The sequence below is a fragment of the Hyaena hyaena genome, unplaced genomic scaffold (assembly GCF_003009895.1).
Source record: "Hyaena hyaena isolate Hyena2069 unplaced genomic scaffold, ASM300989v1 scaffold_106, whole genome shotgun sequence".
Lineage (NCBI taxonomy): Eukaryota > Metazoa > Chordata > Mammalia > Carnivora > Hyaenidae > Hyaena > Hyaena hyaena.
In genome coordinates, this window is record NW_024080738.1 from 1,992,682 (window position 1) to 2,012,371 (window position 19,690).

Genomic DNA, 19,690 nt, shown 5'->3' on the forward strand with positions numbered 1-19,690 from the left:
TATGCATTGGTTATTTAAGAGTATCATAGTCCTAACTCTGACATCAAAATCATATAAAGGAAAATAAAATAAACTGTGAACTTAAGGAATTCGCAATCAAAACGATGTACTCTAAGAGGCACAGTCCCCAGAATCTACATGGTAGGCTCTCTATAAATATTTGTTGAAATGGTAACAAAATCCAAAGGCAATTACCCCTCGGCAAAAAGGAATGGCTCTTCTTGCTATTGCTGTAGCTACCGCTTCGTGTGTCAGATTTCAGGACATTGGTTTAAGAACCTGAACCTGTGTTTTTTCAGATTATTTTCTACGAGTAAAGTGAAGAACGGCTGTTATAGGTTGACAGCAGTACCTCTTAATAATTTAGACAAAATATTGGAAATGGGAAGTTGTTGGGGAATGGGAATGTGAAGTATGAAGCTAAGGATCATGACTGAAAAATAAACATCCAGACTTTTCATTTACTCGTTAAATTGGGCTTAAATGACCTATTTTGACATGTAAGAATTTAAACCAGAGATCAGAGTGTTGGTGGTGAGGGGTCAGTGCAGAAGTTTCTGCCAGGGAATTGATGGAAAGCAACAGTCCCTCAGTCAGTCTTCCTGTCAAGGATGATGCAATAATTACCCCGAAAACAAGGCAGAGAAATGAACACATTGGTTTGTGAGATGGGCTTTGTGATGATGCATTTCCTTTTTCATTTTAATTGTTCTTAACCTGACATGAAACCTTTTTCTTCCCAGCTGGGCCATGTGTACCAACTAGTAAGTGATAATCATTAGAAACAGCCTCCAAAGCAAACAGCTACCAGAAAAAATATTGAAGAAAAGAAATGAACTTCTTTCTCTTAAGCAGAGCTAGTGCCAACCTAAATACTTTGGCATCCTTCGAAGAGAGAGAAAACGTGTACATTTTTGGCTAAAAAAGCCCAAACCGCTTCTGTAATCTTCTTCCTTTCATTATCTCACTGTCATGATCGTCTTTTTGTGTCTGCTTTTCCAATCTTTTAAATCAAAACTTCACTTAGTTCAGTGCAGTTCATTTAACTAAACTTACTAAAATCCGTTGAGTGGACTGGAAGGAAATACACCGCAGACTTTTATAGTGGTTGCTGCTATATTGCAACTGCAGGGATTTCTAATTTTCTGTGTATCCAGAAGGTTATTGATGGGAAAGCCGGAAATTGGAGTTCAGCTCTGGCAGCACCACTCAGATCTGTGTGACCTTGGGCAAATCAGCCTCTGCTGGGGTTGGGAGCTGGGCTCAGTTTCCTGTGGAGAAAGTAAAGGAGGCCACCAGGGTGATCCTCGTGTACTTTCAATTTTAACATTCTGTGGCTCTAGCTGAAAAGAAAGTTTAGCTCGGTACAAGCCCTCATGGAGGGCAATTTGACAGTGTTCTCAAAATTACAAATGCATTTAACTGCTGACCCAGTGATCTCTTTTCTGGAAATTCCTCCTGTGTATATACTTGCACAGATGCAAAATGAGTTAGGTAAGGTTATTCATTACTGAATACCTTGTACTAGCTAACGATTGGAAACAAGCCAAATGTTCACCCGCACCCTAAGGTTCAGTAAATTGACACATACAATGGTACCGTAGGCAGCTAGAAACACCTTTTATTATACCTTCAGTTTTTTGGAACTAAGTGTCTGGGACATTGGTGCTGTAAATATTCTGTGCCTGCTTCAAGTCACATTTTTAAATTTTTTTTTAATATTTATTTATTTATTTTGAAAGCGAGAAAGCAGGGGAGGGCAAAGAAAGAGAGAGAGGAGAGAGAATCCCAAGCAGGCTCCAGACCAGTCAGCACAGAGCTGAGATCATGACCTGCGCTGAAATCAAGAGTGAGATGCTCAACGGATTGAGCCACACAGGTGCCCCTCAAATTATTTTTTTACAAAAGACCAAAAAATAAAAAATAAATAAAAGCAAACAGTAACATCCAAACAATTAGGCAGGATAGTCTAGATTTCAAGGACCTTAGGAAAGTCTGTAAGAAAACTCCCTTAACTAAATACTCTCCTCTGATTGAAGCCACGAAAAACTGGAATTGAAAGGCCAGGCCAAATTTGCAGCTGGTCTCTTTGCCAAGAATGATGCATTAGGGCACCGCCTATTCGTAGGGTGCGGCCATCCGAATGGGGGCTGCCTCTGCAGAACTTTCTTGGAAGGGTTGAGGGTATCATCAGTTCTGCATTACCGCCTTCCTTCGAGCTCATCGTCTGGGTTACTGAGGTCCCCTAGCGGCTGGCAGAGGCGGCCCGAACTGTCTAAATTTGATGGCAAATGAAGAGACCGCAGAGGAGGAGGGTGGGGACCAACTTTACCCTTAATCCATCAGGCTCACGACCTTCCTCTACCCCGCCCTCCTCCCCCATCATCAGTAGGGAAGATGTGATAAGTGGATTATGAAGAAACAGGGGCCTGAACTAGGGAGATGATAGTGAGAATGTAAAGGAAGAAATAAATCTCTAAGTTCTTTCAAACTTTTGTAAGTGAGGCCTCATTTTCTTTCGATGCCACTTTTCAATTGAAGAGTTACCTGTAAGAGAAAGGGGATTTTAAAAGTAATTGGGAGCTGTCATTTTGGACAAGATATTTAGAACCCTACTGTCATTCTTCCATCCTAAGTGATCCCATCCCTTTGAAAGGAAATGCCTTCCTTGCTCCACCTAAAAAAGCAAAACAAAGCAAAAAACTGTTTCTTGAAAACTGTTTCTTTTGCTCCCTGAGACACAGGAGCCATTGTCTTTCTACCGTTGGTCCCAATGATCTCGACAGGACGTCCAGGACCTGGGGCCCGGATGGGGAGAAGTGGGCTGGGGTGGGAGGAGGCTGACTGACACTCGAGGCAATTTAAAGGAACCTGGGGGTGGGGCAGGGCTGAGCCCCAAGGCTTTGGTCTTACCCAGCTGGCGCTCCTACCTGAAATCTCACTATTTCCATCCCGAATAGCAAAGAAATGACAAGCAAGCCGGTGGACTTAGTTAGGGGTAAGTAATAAAGGGACTAGGTTCTCTCCAAATGCTCTTCTCTGACCCCTTCCCCGCCGCCCCTGGACCATTTGAGTCTGAAGTTCCCGCGCAGGGGAAGATGTTCCCACAGAGGGCATTGAAGTCTAGGATTCTTTTGGGTCTGTGCACGCGTGTGAAATAGGACTGCCTTCGGCCCGGCTGAGTCCCTTTCCCTCATTTCTAGCCTTTTAGGTCAAGGCTAGAAAGGGGAGTCAACCGAGCTGGGCGGCCGCTGGACTGGCCGCCTGGCCGCCGGCTAGACCGAACCGCAGAGGCTCCGCTCGACGGGACTGGCAGGTGGGTTCGAGGCGCGGAGGCGGCGGGGACGGCGCCGGCCGCGCGGACCCGACCGCGGGGACCCGGGTGCGGGAGGGGCGTGTGCAGCCCGCGCGGGGGCTGGAGGACTTGACGGATCGCAGGGAAATAAAACACAAGAACAGCAACAAAACCCACCGACTTCCCCACGCTGCTCTGCGAAAAATCGTGGGTGGAGTCGAGAAGGGGGCGATAGAGTAGAATTCCGCAAGGCCGCCTCCGCCCGCCCACCCGGTGCCCGCGAAGCGAGGAGCGTCCCCCGGGGCCCCGCCCCGCCCCACTTTGGGCCCCGAGCGGAGGTCGAGGCGGAGAAGCGAGCGACTTGTTCCACTTGAGCTTCCCGAGTACTCGGCTTTGCTCCTCAGTAGTAAACAAAGTGTCGCCGCCGCCTCCACGCCGGTTTGCCTCCTAGCAATCAAAACACTGAGAGGGCGAGAGACTCACAGAAATACTTGAGAATTACCAGAAAATAATAACAGAGATCCAAAAAAAAAAAAAAGAGAGAGAGGGAGAGACAGAGAGAGAGAAAGAGAGAGAGAGTGTGAAAGAGAAAAACATCCCACTACCCCCCACCAAACCACTGCCGCCTCCCGGTGGAAAACCGGCCCCCGCCCCGGCGGGCCACCACTGGCTGCCTGGGCGGCGGCGCCGCTCGCTCATTGGTCGCGAGCGCTGTCAGTCAGGGGCGGGCCGGCGCGCGCGCCGCCGCGGGCGGGGGGCGGCGGCAGATCCCGTAAGTCGGGCGGCAGCGTAGTCGCTGCAGCCGCCGCCGCCGCCGCCACATTCAACAGGCAGCAGCGCCGCGGTCGCGCCGCCGGGAGAGCGAGCGGCCCGCGGCGTCCGTCCGTCCTTCGGTCCGCAGGCCCTGTCAGCAGGAGTGCGGCGCCGACTGCTGCTCGACCTGGCGACTCTGGCCTGCCATCCTGACCGTGCAGCGAATCTGGAAGAGCCTAGATGTTGATGGACCCGCGAAGTTAAGTTCTTGGGCTCGCAATTCCACTCCGCCGCGCCTTCCTCCCGGTTTTTGTCGGCTCCAGTCGCCGACCTCGCCCCCCCCCCCAAATCTCGGACCGGCTTTTCGCGCCCCCTCCCCCTTGGCCCCCTGTGCTGCGCTCGACCCCTTGGCTCTCCCGCGGCTGGGGGAGGGGTGGGGGTCACCATGGCCGAAGCGCCCCAGGTGGTGGAGATCGACCCGGACTTCGAGCCGCTGCCCCGGCCGCGCTCGTGCACCTGGCCGCTGCCCAGGCCGGAGTTTAGCCAGTCCAACTCGGCCACCTCCAGCCCGGCGCCGTCGGGCGGCGCGGCAGCGAACCCCGACGCCGGCGCGGGCCTGCCCTCGGCCTCGGCGGCCGCTGTCAACGCCGACTTCATGAGCAACCTGAGCCTGCTGGAGGAGAGCGGGGACTTCCAGCAGGCGCCCGGCTCCGTGGCGGCGGCCGCGGCGGCGGCGGCCGCGGTGGCGGCGGCGGCGGCCGCAGCTGCCGCCACCGGGGGGCTGTGCGGGGACTTCCAGGGCCCGGAGGCGGGCTGCTTGCACCCGGCGCCGCCGCAGCCCCCGCCGCCCGGGCCGCTGTCTCAGCACCCGCCGGTGCCCCCAGCCGCCGCCGGGCCCCTCGCGGGGCAGCCGCGAAAGAGCAGCTCGTCCCGCCGCAACGCGTGGGGCAACCTGTCCTACGCCGACCTCATCACCAAGGCCATCGAGAGCTCAGCCGAGAAGCGGCTCACGCTGTCGCAGATCTACGAGTGGATGGTCAAGAGCGTGCCCTATTTCAAGGATAAGGGTGACAGCAACAGCTCGGCGGGCTGGAAGGTGAGTGGCCTCGGGACGCACGGCCGGACCTGTGTGTGGGGGGGGGGGTGGCGCGGGACCCCTGCCTCCACCTGAGGTCGTGGTGGGGCAGACGAGAGGGCGGCTGTGTAAGTTTGCTTGGCCTGAAAGTGCAGGGCACGCGGGCAGCGCGTGCAGGGAGAGCTCGAGAAGTGGCAGACGTGAGTGGTGGGCTTGCCTAGGACCTGTCGGGGGACAGGAATAAGTGTGTGTGCGCGCGCGCTCAAGTGAGAGTAAGAGCGGGACGCGGAAAAGGGGCTCATTTGGGAATTAGGGATTGAAAAAAGTAACGACAAGAAGTGGACATAAGAGCGAGCAGAAGAAGTTAGCCGCCAGTGAAAGGAAGGGGTTTACTGGGAGCTGCTCCCCTATGGCCGGCGAGGACTCCTGTCACCGGTTCTTTAACTCCGGGACCTTTCGGGGGTGAGGGCGGCTTCTCTCCGTCTCCGCGACGCGCGTCCCCCCCCCAGCGTGGGGCTGCGCCGAATAGCCGTTTCCGCCGCGCTGGGCGGAGGAGGGCGCCGCGAGGCTCATCGGGGCCCGGCCGGAGGATCGAGTTGTAGGTGGAAGGGCCTGGCAGGTCGCGAGTCGGTCCCTGGGGGCTGGCAGCGCAGTTTTTGGAGGCGGGTGTGCATTTTGCTTTGTTTTGATCTTATCCGAAGTGGCCTCGAGTGCAGGGGGTCGGGCGCGACAGGCTCGAGGTAGTGCATCCGACACGTGCGAAGAGGCGGCCACAGCCTGCGGAGCGCGGGCGCCGGGCCGCGCGGGGCGAGCTAAAGTTCAAGTGTGACCCTCGGCGGGGGCGGAGGCGGGAGCCGGAGCTGCGACGGCGAGGGAGGGGCCGCAGGCGTAGGAAGAGAGCGCCTTTAAAGGGCCAGCGCGCCGGGGCGGTGCGCGGCTCCCGGCCGGGCCGCGGGGCTGCGAGGCCGGGACTTCTCTACGCAAGGAAGTGTCCCCAAACTTGGCCTCGCCCTTGGCCTGAGGCTTTTAATTAGGCACGGAGAGGCTGCCTTGGGTGCCAGAGCCGGGGACGTGTGTACCTTCGTTCTCGCTTTGCCGCCTCATTGTTACCAAGCGTGGAGGTGCAGATCCCAGGGGCAGGCAGGGGGGCTTTGCGACAAGTGTTTTCGGGGAGTCGGAATGGAGGTGCGCATCGGAGCAGCGTGTAGGAGCGGCCTGCCTCAAGGGAGGACCGTAGACGTGGCGCCTCTAGATCTTTTGGTCTTTCCGAGAGGGAGAGGGAGACCCGGAGAGACGCAGGGTGCGGGCATGTACTTCCCTACTAGGAGGCTGAAAAGACCCCGCGGCTCTCAGGGGGAGCGGCTGCGGGGAGGCCTCCCGGGGGTGCTTTCGCCTTTCGGCCTTCTGAAGCTGACAGTTTCTCACTGTCCCAGGTGGAGGGATCGATACGAAAGTTTAGTTGAGAACTTCTTCCTCACCCCTTATCCTGCCTGTACAGCATAATAAAGATTGATCTTTGCTGCACAATTGGTTACACCACGGTTGTTTTACATACACTTATGCCTGTGGTTAATGTGTGTCAAAAAGGTTAAGATACTCCTATCGTGTTGAAGTTCCTGGAGAAGGAGCCAGGATATTATTTTTTCCAAAGTGTGTTTTACAGTAAACGTACCACTTAATAATCTCATTACTGGGCATTAACTAACATGTTATTTTACCAAGTGTTTCAGAAAGGTAAAGTGCTTCCTTTTAAGCTTGGTATGTAGTCACAAAATCAAGATCATCTGCCAGATCCAATTTACTTAATATTTGAATTTAAGACCTGACTTGCTCATCTATCAACCCTACTTGAGCTGTTTGTTCTGAAGCGTTTGCATTAAAAAAAAAAAAAAAAAGAATTTTTTCAAAGTACAGTGTGTACCATTCCTTTAGGTGCTTGGAAATGGATACAATCTACTTCAGCTTGCTGGAGTGTCTTTCTTCAAAGATGGAGTAAGGCGATGTTTGGGATTATTTTTAGTTTTGCCTCTCATAGGGCCTTAAATCAGACTCTTCTTCTTAAACTAGGAATATACCCCAACCATTTTTATTAGGTTTTTGTTCTAACTTCTTTTTTTTTGCCAAAATGCAATTATCATTTTATTTTTAAAAATATACTTAGAGTTAGAAGAGCAATTAGAATTGTTGGTATCTGTTCAAAATTGGAGGCCCAGGGGCAGCTCCCAGTGGCGACAAAGTGGGGCTTTGGGAGAAGCAGGCTGCCTTTCTCGAGTGAGTAAATGTTTCAGGTGTAATGAGAGTCCGTTGGTGGAAGTCAGATTACAGCAAGTGCATTTTCACTTTGAGTAAAGGGATATTTTAAGAATAGAAACAGCCTTAAGTATCCTAACTCATAACTAGTCTTTTGGTTAGAGTTTTCATAAAAATGAGTTACTTGTTAAAACCAAGTTTCTCAGATTTGAGAGACTCCCCTGTTTTAAAGATTCATAAAAGGGAGAAATTTGACTGTGACTTTTAGCTTTAAAAAAAAAAAAGTCGTTCAAAAATGCAAATTAACCAAAACCTAGCTATTTTAGAACTTAGGAGAGGCTGCTTTGGAACTAAATAATTTCCTGTGACTTACTAGTGGGAATTAGATTGAATCTTTAATCAAATATAATTTCTTGTGCTTTACTTTCTGGGGCCTGCCTGAGAATTTCAAAGTCCTTTTCATGGACAGAATAGTTGAAAAGCTGTTAAAGAATTCATAAACTTCTAGTTCCTTAGACACTGGTTATATTTGTTGGAAATGCATTTTGTATTTGTAGGGATGGTACATTACATCTGCTTTACAGTTGTTTTAATATTGGCTATAACTGTCATAAGGTTACTCTCAAAGTGGAAGCTAAGGCTTTTGGAAAACCCAGGATCTTTTAAACCATGTACACTATTTATAAATAGTGAAACTTCATTTCCATGAACTGTTTGTATCCCCCCCCCCCCCCCTTGTTTTTAAATGGCAGTTTTGAGTCTTGTTTTTTGTCTTGACACTATTTGGAGCACTTGGGTTAAAAGAATGCTTTGACAAGTGAGATATCTCAGGTGTGTTCTTGATTTTGGAGTGACATTTCTTTGATTTGGCTTATGAACTGATAGTACTTCTTTGTGTGTGTTTTAAAATTCATATTCTGTAATTTGGGTTTGTAATCTGCAGGTGAGTAATTTAAATAGCCACAGCGTCCTTCACGTAGGGATGACAGCTGCTCTCCTGCTGCACAGTCACATTTGACTTAAAGAATGACCTCCTGATGAGGCCAACTTCTAGATTGTTACTGAAATTACCTTAAAGAAAATCTTTTTACAGTGGAGTGAAAATTTCAATATCTGTATTTGGAGAAGGGAGCATGAGGTAAGAGAATTAAAACTGAGTAAGGGAATTATGCAGCCAAGGGTGATATCCTATTTACTATAAGGCTGAAAAAGGTATGTGGGACTGATGTAACAGGTCTTATGGCTGGCATGTTTTTCTTTTTCCCCCAGAAATTCCAAAATTGATATCAAGTGTGAATACCTTAGTTGATAATTATAAGAATTTTATTTTTATTTTACCTGTGGATTTGTGACAGATCCTTGGGAGAGAGTGGTGATTTTTGTTTTTGACTTTTTTCAGCTTTTATTTTCTTAGGGTGTCAAACGTTTGAATACACGAAAAGAAGGCATTTTTTAATTCTGCCATAAATTTTAAAAAAGGTTCATTGAGACAAACTCCACTCCCCCTCTCCCCAGCATTTTTGAGAGTCTGTCACATTGGCAGTGGACACAAATGTGGCTAGACATCATGCACTGCACAGGGGATCCTTTAAGGGGACATAGAAGATGGGGAGGAGGGGAAAGATGCTCAGTGGTGAGTTAGAGTCCCTGACACGCTGTCCTTCCTTGTGCCTCTTCATCCAGGCTCCTAAACTACAATTCCGGATGATTTTTCTAAGACAGCAGCTGTCTGTATTTGTCTGGAATTTCTTTGGAGAGCCTGAATTATTTGCATTTTTCTAGAACACTTTGCCCTTGGAAACTACCCAGTACCCTGGCATCACGGGAATTTAATCGGCCGGGTTTTTCTTCCCCCCTGCATGTGCCATAACTCTGGGGCTTCCTGGAGCCCTCTTGGAGAGGCAGTATAAACCCTGTGGTGATTAGGGCCGCTGGCAGTGGGACCGAGCACGGGAGCACTGGGCGAGCTAAGTGGGTTTAGCCTTGCTTCTCCGTAGTTCCGCCGTTTGCCTTGGCCTTCTTAGTAACAGCTTGCAGAGACCTGCCCTTGCCCCCTCCCCCGGGACCTCCCTTGGGTTGATAACCACCTTTTCTTGGTGTGCACAACATTCTGAAGTTGGTATGGGCTGCCCCTCAGTTGTCAAACAGAATTGGATGAACTTGGGAAGCTGTTTATTTTGGTGTCTAAGGAGTGGCGTTTGTGTTCCAGTGGATTTGCTGTATGTAAATGTACTAAAGCCTGGGAGAGTTGTCCCTTTTTGCTAATTCTTGATTAGCACTAGCAGCGCTCATGCTAGTGGCACATAAATTCTTTGCAGAGAATTACTGCTTGTTATTTGTAGTCTTCTAAGGAACATATGAAACATGAAAATGGATTTTTGTGCATTAGTGATTTCATATGGTTCAGTGTTTTCCATCCACCCTCCCCTGTTGGCATCCCACTTTCCTCCAGTCTGTCTACCTGTGGTTTATACGTTTGTGGGTTAAGCACTGCAAATGCTGAGGGTTGGTTGAATTACTCTTGCCACTTGGAAAGCTTTGGGGCTGCTTTCCTTCCCCCCTCCCCTTTTCTTTTTCATCCATTCTCATGTAGCCTTTGACATAAGCTATTAAAAAAAACAAACTATTTTTGATATTGTGCCACGTAAGATTAGAAAGCTAAATCTGCAATCCCTTTCCAGTTTAGTATCTGGTGAATTTTCACCTTAATGCATTACTTACATAAGGACATAAATTTAACATGTGTCCTTTATTTCAGGCCATATTTATTACCAGAAAAAAGCGAGTTGGGGCTGTGTGATGAGCTTCCGTAGCCCCCAGTTTTTGGTTTCTGATGATCGCTGAAGCTTGCAGTCTTTATGGTCAGAGTTTGCTAAGGCTGGCCGGGGGGGGGGGGGGGGGGGGGGGGGGGGGGGGGGGGGGGGGGGGGCGGGTGTAAGTCTTGTCTTTTCTCAGTTTTCCGCTGACCACCGCCTCTGTAGGAATCCTTTCTTATTGGGGACTTGTTTACACTGGACTCTCCTGACCCATCCCCCACTTTCATTCTGCTTTCTCCTCCAGTAGGTTCATTCATTTTTTCTTCTGTGTCTCTCTCCTAAAGATCCCTCAGGACTAGTTATGGACTTTTTCTCTGGCGCTTCCCTAGGTAACTTACCCCATCTATTGTCCTATGTCTCCAGTTACTTTAAAGGCCATAAATGTCCCACTTTCACCTCAAATTGAACATGCCTAAACCCAGGAACGCCATATTTCCTCTTACTGTGAGATGAGGTTCCCATCTTGAGTTCCCTGATCTGGTTAATAGTCTGGTTAACCTTTCACTAGTTTTCAGACTTGGATGCCCTTTTCAGCATACTCCTCTCATGCTGTTTGGTGCCCCCAAGTCTGCCAGCTCTTCCGTCTCAGTCTCTTGAGACATTCTCTTCACGACCTCCACTCATTCCCCTAGGTTAGGCCTCTAGCTTCGGGCCCAGACCATCTTGGCCCCAGCACTTGGATCAACTTGTGCCACTACTGCAGGTTATGAAAATTTTGCTTAGTCCGCAAAGCTCACATCCCTTCCATCAACTTCCAGTCTTGGTTCCTGCCTGAAGGCATTTTTGCCTTCTCTTGGTGAATGTCTGGTGATTTCTTAATTCATGTTGCTGTGTATTATAATTTGACTTTAACGTCTGCATGTTATATCATGTACGTTATATAGTAAATATCTGGTTGGGAAGAAATTTTCTCTCGCGCCATGGGTCTTTTATATTTCAGCCTTCTGTGTATTCAAGATGTGATACTGTTTTTGTTAGTATAACTAAAGAACAGTGATTATTTTCCACAGGTGGTTACGGTATTATTTTTTTTCCATTTGTTGAATAATTATTGTGTATTAGGTGTGTCTGATGATAGAAAAATGATTCGAACTTGGATCCTGTAGGGAGGTTAGGAATGGCACGTAATCAGTATAGTCCACAGTAGACAGGGTTGTCTTGGACAAAAATGGAATTTTGTGTTGGCTGCTGAGGTGGATCTTGAAAATGGGATGTTAGTCTCCCAAGATTTCATTATAAAATTTCAATCTTTCAGCAAAGTTGAAAGAATTCTACATTGAGCACCTGTATACCTGCCGTGTAGTATCTACTTACTACCATTTTATTATGCCTGGTTTTATCAAGTGTCTATCCATTGGCATATTCACTTTTCTGTCCATCAGATTATTCTTTAGATTGATTTTCAAAATGATGGACTTGCATTTATAAAGGCAGGAAAATAGGGGAAGCATCAGTTTCTCTGAGTGATGGCTTTAGGACACACAGGAAGTTTAAAAAGTATGGGTAGAATATCATCAGATGGAAATGGAACTTTATATGTATTGTGAAAATAATATTATATAACAAATTTTTCTGTGAAATTATGTTTTTATAATATAAGAAGTTATGAAAATAGGGTCACATTTTTAGTTTTAAAAATCCAATTTTGTAGAAACGTTTCTGTAAATCTAGAAACCCATGGAATGTAAGTAAAGCCAGTGTGCTGCATTTGGTTTAAAATTTACATGCAGAATTTGGTAATGGAACATGGAACATATTACATAATTGACAATATGAAGAGTAGGCATTTACAAAATATTTAGATTTTTCCTTGGTCTCTTCTTTAAAACTAACCTTCAGGGGCTCCTGGATGGGCCAGTGGGTGGAACATGTGACTCTTGATCTCTGATCTCTGGTGGTGAATTCTGGTGAATTTGAGCCTCACCTTGGGGGTAGAGTTTACTTAAAAAACAAGTAAACAAACAACAACCTAACCTTCATACGCTCCTGTCGTGGGAGCAGAGTGATTTAAATAAAGAAGGGTCATTGTTGAACATACTTCATGTGCTTTTGAAAAATGAAATTCCTTTTTATATGAAATATTTTGAAGAACCTCCATACCATTTTCTGTAATGGCGGCACCAGTTTACATTTGCACCGAAAGTGCATGAGATTTCCCTGAAAAAAGAGAGATTCTAAAGTTGGAGTTAGCAATATCAAAATATACTTAGGGCAATTGTGAAGACAATTTATATTGGCTTAAAAAGATGCTTTCAGATTTAAATGTCAGTTCTAATATTGCATTAGCTAAATACTAGAAATCCTTGATAGCTTTCTCATTGTAGTTTGTCTTTACCCATTAACCCTAGTATAGGAATGAATGTTATAGTAAGATTGTTCAGTGGATCCGGAGGAAGTTAAGTCTGGATAGGCTAAACCCAAAATTGATGTCAGGCAGAGATACATAACTGAATGCATTCGGAATCTTGTGAGTGACCCTGGCTAGCTCATGGAGAACCACAAGATTTATGTAATAGAAACTGTATTGTGGCATAGCAAAAAGGCACAAATAACAGACCTTTGAGCTTATTAGCCATGTTAGAAATAACAGGTGTTGGAGAAATGTAGAAAGCTATTTTGCTAGTGTATATATATCTATAGAGGCAGTCAGTATCATTTAGAAGGTATCTCACTTTGGGGAGCGAGGGATAGGGAAACAAAAACAGAAGATGGAAGAGCTCACTTTATGAGGAATCATTAAATTTGTAAGTTACCTACCACATGGACAAAATAGCTTCCACAGCACGGGATCTCACGCTTGTATGGTTGCTAGTGATGTCAGGGTAAAGTAGTCTGAAGCACTAGGAGACCGTATGTAATTGGCCAGTCTGATTTTTTTCCCCACTGTTAATGTTTGTGGATCAAGTGAGGTTCAGAATTGCAGCTCATCTTTGGTCCTTTCATTCCGGATGTAGAGAGATATGTAAAACATCTTCATCCTCTGACTAAGGTCTTATCTTAGTTCTGATTTTGAAGGGGAGAAATGTAGGTTCTTATCTCCTGGGAGGAGAGGCAGAGTCAATTTGTAGGTCTGTGGGAGGACAGGTCATTTTTCCAAGGTAGTCTGCCTCTACTGACACTAAGTCATATGGGTTCTTTAATTCTTAGGGCTGGTGGATGGCACATCTGTCTACTCAGAAGAGAATGCCACCTCTAAAGCCTGTGCTTCATTGGTCTGTACCGCAGCACCTGTGACCTGGGATGTGCTGTTATCTCTGACAACCCATGCTCCTCTTACACACTGCTGCTGGAGCAGAGAGAGGGAGACACAGAATCCAAAGCAGGCTGCAGGCCTGTCAGCACAGAGCCTGTCGTAGGTCTTGAACCCACGAACCATGAGATCATGACCTGAGCCGAAGTCAGACGCTTAACTGACTGAGCCCCCCAGGCGCTCCCTATGTGGATCCTTGAGACCTAACAAGAAAATCTTACTCTGCCTTCATTAACTTTCCCCCCTAGATGATACTGGTCTTCAGTTACCAAAGTGATCCTCATGCTAAATCCTGTGACCTTGAAGGGGGTGGAGCTGCTGCTTAACTGCCCTGATTAAAGCAGCTCTGTTAGTGAAGGAGGGTGGGAAGAGGGGGGTGGCCCGTTTTCTTTTGTGTGATTAAACACATTTCTTGGATAAACAGATTTTTCTCAATTACCATTCCTCCAAGATCTAGAAAATGGGTCATGGTTTTAAATCTCTTATCATATTAAAGATTTGATGTGCAGCAGAGTTGGGAAAAACTGTTTTTCTCTTTACAACACTGATCCTGAAGTTGTTAAAGAACTGCCTTCGAGGGGCTGGAGGGAGGCCTCCCGTTATTGGTTTGCTGAGTTAACAGTTTGGAAGGAGCTAAGTGAACCTGACATCAGGAAGGGGAGGGGACCTCCGCGGCTGCATTTTATAACTGCAGTAGAAAAGTCTCAAAGAGCGTGATTAACCCTGAGTCTTACTTGGGCTCTAGCCAAGAGAGAGGTCTAATGAAGGAAGAAGGAAGATGAGAACCAGCTTGGATTATGTGGGAAGATAAAGATCTTTTGGTATCTCTCAAATAGTTATCTGAGGCCCAGAAGCACTTAGCTTTGCCTCCTCAGTTCCTCCCCAGCCTCCACAGTAGTTTTCCTTTTGTTTTTAGTGGGCTCTGTGCCCAACAGGGGCTTGGACTCCCAGCCCCTAGATCAAGAGTGACATGCTGTACTGACTGAGGCGCCCCCAGTTTTCCTTTTTTAATCTAGAAAATTAGTGCTTTTCCTCTATCAGTTCCATGCCCCAGGAGCTTGCCATGCAGGTGTCTTGAGGGAGGACCAGTCTTGTCTAGGTGGGCCCTCCCTGCGTACACAATGGGAGGGTCTTTATCTTTTCAGCTTCAGCGCGGTGAGGGTGAAAGTGAAAAGAAAAGGGCTTACCCTACATTCTGTATTTGAAAAGAAATGCATTTGGGTTTCAAATCCAATTTGGAGAGGGAAGTTATAATGAATTACATAATTCCTAGGCTTCTAAATATTACATGTCCTTCAAAGCTTGAAAACAAAATAACCACATAAATATTTGGGAATGGTCTATACAAGTAAATATCAAATACCTCAGACAGTTTGGTTGCTTGGAAGCAAGGTCAGAGGAAATGGTTTGCATATGGTTTAGCTAGAGGCTCTTATTTTGGCAGATTCTTGAGGTAGTGACAGTCAAATGTGGATTTTATTGTACTATTTTGACAAGAAAGGAATTTTTTCCCCTGTTGTTCTTATAACTTTAAGTGTGTAGGGTTGCATCAGGATAGGTACCTTCAGTCATCCTATTTTGTATCAGAGATGATGTAGTTTCTCGAATTTGGTATGTAATTTGCAGAATCATCAATTTGTCACACCAGTAAGGGATCAATGTCAGGTTCAGCTCACCATACTGTGATTTGAATGTAGGAGAAACCCAGCTACTTTAAGGCAAGCGTTACATCACCTGTCTGCATCTGGGGACTTCTCGCCTTGTCTCTGCAAGGCCAGCTCTGAAGTGGAGGAGGGGGAGGGAGGCTGAGAGGAACTTGCAGAACTTGTAAATATCACTAAGGTTGTTTTTGTACTGGGTACCAAGCTGGTTGCATCTCTCTAAACTTGAATGTAAACCTTTTCTCTCTGGATGGGTAGATATGCATGCCATCATGAAATTTACATGCAGTGAATGTGAAAGCTTCCTGTGGGCCATCCTGCTGAGAAAGTTTTATGTAGCCTGTGCAACTGAATTGGTCTCTCCTTCAACCTTTTAGAATTTAACTTTACATTTTTACTGTCCCATTATTACATTTGCATACATTGAATGTGAAAGATTCTTATACTTTTTTTCTGTTACCTATGTACCTCAACTGGTTTCTTGAACCTCTTAGGATTCGTGAAGTAGAATTAATTATATAGGGCCTAGATTTATATTTATTATGTATTTGTATTAAGATGCAGGCTTTCAGGTTATAACACTGAATTTTTGTGGGGGGTTGTGTGTGTGTGGAGTATTTAACACTGATCTCAAACACAGTGAATGATGGCTTTACATTTCGGAAGAGATCACCAAATGGTTTTTATTGCTTTTTTGTTCTCTTCGGAAGTATTTGGAAAATTAAAAAATTAATGCTATGGAAATATTTTAGGGTTAAAAATTCCTATAATTAGGTGTGTTTTGATGTGATCTGTATCATCCTTTTTGCTTCTGCAGTGGCTACTTGTCCAGCTGTGCTCACTTGGCATTGTAGTAGCCCTGCAATATTATATCCCAATATTCCTGGGATGTTACTTTAAGGGGCTTTATATTTCTTGAAATGTTGTTTTGATATCTTTGATGGTTACCCAGAGAATATACTAAAAAAACAAAAACAAAACCTACCAAGAAAGCAGATTTAGGATTACTGAAATAGAAATTTAGAAGCATGGTTGTCACAGCTTTAAGAATTACCCTGCTCACACTTTGGTGTTTAGATGGGTCCCCTGTAGTTCAGGGCTAGACCCCACAATGTGTGTTTCCATCTTTTCAGAGACTGTCCTTCATGATCTTTTTAGCCTGAGTTTCTCACTGTGGTGTCTAACTTAGAAATAAATATTCTCTTTTTTAAAAAAAAATTTAAGTTTATTTATTTTGAAGGCAAGCGTGCACATGAGGGGCAGAGAGAGAGATGGGGAGAGAGAGAATCCCTAGCAGACTCCGCACTGCCAGCGCAAGACCAATGCGGGGCGACCAATGCGGGGCTCAAACCCACGAACCCTCATGAGATCATGACCTGAGCCGAAATCAGAGTTGGATGCTTAACCGACTGAGCCACCCAGGAGCCTCCAGAAGTAAATATTCTTGAGTCATCTTTTCAGGTTACTGCGTTTTGAGGCATTTAACAAGTAGTTTGAATATTCAAGTTTGTACCATTGCATATCTTCATGTGATTGCTTTATTTTGAGCTAAAGGTGGAGAGTATGGGGGAGAGACATAGAATAAAATGGAGAGAACATTATATCAATACATGTGTAGCTCATATTTATGCTGATCAGTTCTGCTCCACAAACTATGGGAGGTTGCATGTTTGAAAGTCAGTTTCAAAATTCATTTCCATTCCGTCGTGTGCCTTATAAGTTGTATTTCTAAGCGAAAAAACAATATACCGTGTGGTCCTGCTGGACAACGTAAATGATTTTGAGTTCTATCAAATGCTGAATGAATTCATAGAAAGGCCCTACTTCTTTTGTGATGAAATTATGTAGACCTTTTAATCAAAGACAGACTGTTGATGGCCATGGTTCTTAGACTAAGCATGACTTCCACCCGTGTTTATATAAAAGGCAAGAAGAGAAAAAGGAAAACACGTTCAATCCCGGAAGTCAAGAGCTGAGATCATTCTACTGCGATTGACAGCTCAGGGCCTCCAGTTAAGCCTCATTCACACTTTCTACCCCCATTTGTGTTTCAGATAACTTTTAAAGAGGATTGGGAGGAAGAAGTAAAGAAGTCAGAGGCATAAAATGAAAACTTTAAACATCTCAGATTCTAGAGTAATGCATCAGAGGGATTCCTTTCCTGTCTAAATTCTTTGTGATCCTTAACTGTGACTATACCCCTGGGATTTGAAATGGTGAGCCCTCCCTTTAGTCACATGCCCTATTAAGCCTGTTTCTGAGGAGGCTTGCCTAGACTGTTTCAGGGGCTTACTTAAAAAAAAAAAAAAAAAAAAAGACACTGAATTTTTATTAAGCAAACTTTCCAGTCAGTGACTTGCCTTTTGCACAAAAGCTCACCTCTCCTGGTGAGGTCTCCCTGCTCCTTCGGCTGCTACTGTGTTACTCTGGGCTGAAACGAGTTAACAGCCACTTTCCTGCAGATCCAGGCCCTCCGATAAGAGCATAGTGACTTGTTAGGCCACACTAATTTTGCAAATGAACTTGAGTGTCACCAGGACAGCATACCTGTGTAGACATAAAAACTTCTGAATTTAATGCCTCTTCCATCTATCATCAGGTGATAGCTTTTGGATTTATAGTTACTCATTCTAGCTATAAATGTATTAATAGTATTTTTCTTTTGCCAAATATGGGGCATGACCTTTGACATCCTGCCTGCCTATGCCTGGGAATTGACATCCTTCAATTTAGATGGAATTCCCTTGCTTTGTTTCCTGTGATAGTGTGGGGAATACACATTTTGGCTCTTTCACCCAGAGGTAGAGAAGACAGGAAAAAAAAATTAAGATTGGAATGCACAAAGAGGGTATTAATTATTTCTGCTGGGTGTGGTTCAAAACTGGTACACTTCTGTAAAAGTCTGAGCCTACAAAATAGTGCAGAATATTAAGAAAATACTATAATACTTAGTTTTATTTTCTGTGGTCTGGGTCTAATTTTTGACTAGTTTGACATGTTAGGGTCTTTGAACTCTTGCATTTAAGTCCACATGGTAGAAAACAAATCTGACTTCTGGTGTTTTTTTTTTTTTGTTTTGTTTTTTTAATGTTTTATTTATTTTTGAGAGAGAGAGAGGGAGACAGCATGAGCAGGGGAGGGTCAGAGAAAGAGGGAGACACAGAATCTGAAGACAGACTCTAGGCTTTGAGCTAGCTGTCAGCACAGAGCCCGACGTTGGGCTGGAACCCACGAACTGTGAGATCATGACCTGAGCTGATCAGATGCTTAACCGACTGAGCTACCCAGGCGTTGCTTTTATGTCCTAAGTACGTCATCGACGAGAGAGAAAGCTGCGAAAGAGAACATAACCTGCACTTCTCCCCTGAGTGAGGGAGTGTTTTGCTCTAAGTTTACGTGTGTGATTGTTTCCTGAACCACCATTAGTCAGAACCATCATCAAAAATGATCCCCAGTGAATTGTCATCAAATTCAAATGTCTGAAATTTGATGAGGTGGAGAGAAATATGGAAGCCAGAGTTTTGCAGTGTTTCCCTTTTAAGAGTAACAAAAGTCAGCTTTTGCCTTAAGTGCTTTAAACAGAAAATCATGATCTGTTTATGACCACTCCCCCTCCCCCATTTTAATAGGCTTGCTTTTTTTTTTGTTCATTAATTTTCTCATTTCTTATCCAAGCCTGATACCTAGGGTAGATGAGTTAAAAATGTGGGTTGTAGGGAGTCAGTCTGATCTGTTCTCAGTTATTCACTAAGTGAAGAATGCCACATAGTTTTCTGAGCTTTTGAGGGTACAGATCTAAATGACTTATATTAAAAGTGTCTGATCATCTCTTACTCCCCCTCCATACTTTTTCATTTCCTCTTCGCTTTCTTTCTCATTTCCAGCCCCCTGACATACTCAATTTGAATAAATTTCTCCAACCTATTAAATGTAAATCAGGTGAAAAGTTTCTTCAAAGGTTATTGCTGTTTTACTGGTGCAGTTTTACTTTATCACTGCAACTCTGTTGTATTAACTACTGCCGTTGGAAATGGTCACCAAATTATTAATAGATATAATCCCACTCACAGGTATTTACAAGTAGATTTAATGTGTGATATTGTGTAGAAGTTACCTTAAAGTGTTTGTATTCCCATTTATTTCCTTGTCCTTGAGTTTGGGTTTGGGCCTTCAAGTTTTTTACAACTTTGTGTAACAGAAGACGTGACGAATCATGGAGTATCATTTATGTATTTAATTTTAAGTATAATCTCAAATTTTAAAACTACCACCTGACACGGAAGCCTCTGCCTGGCCATTTTGAGATATTGAGAATCTGTTACTTTCCCCACTGCTATAAAGTTCATTTCTATATTGACCCTCCGTGTTTGCCGTAATTTCCCCTTCTGTGCTAGTTTTGAATGCTGTGTGACCCTTTGACACCGAAGAGCTGTGAAAGGATGTGGGGTCATAGGGGCCTGTGCTGATTTTCAGCAGAGTCTGGAGGAAGGTAGTAAGTATCGTGCTTCACGGGAGCAAGTTCCACATTGAGCAACACCCGTAGAGAAGAGGGTAACTGAGGGGAGTAAGCTGAATGGAAACAACTGTGTA

General features: G+C 45.3%; 1 protein-coding gene across 1 annotated transcript in view; it reads left to right on the forward strand.

Annotated features, from left to right (window-relative positions):
• Window positions 1-4,115: 4,115 nt before the first annotated feature.
• The window catches only part of FOXO1 (forkhead box O1), a 97,491-nt gene continuing 81,916 nt past the window's right edge, over window positions 4,116-19,690 (forward strand). The window contains exon 1 of the mRNA XM_039236098.1: window positions 4,116-5,144. Within this exon, the coding sequence (XP_039092029.1) occupies window positions 4,494-5,144 (651 nt within the window). The 5' untranslated portion in view covers window positions 4,116-4,493. The remainder of the gene's footprint in view (window positions 5,145-19,690) is intronic.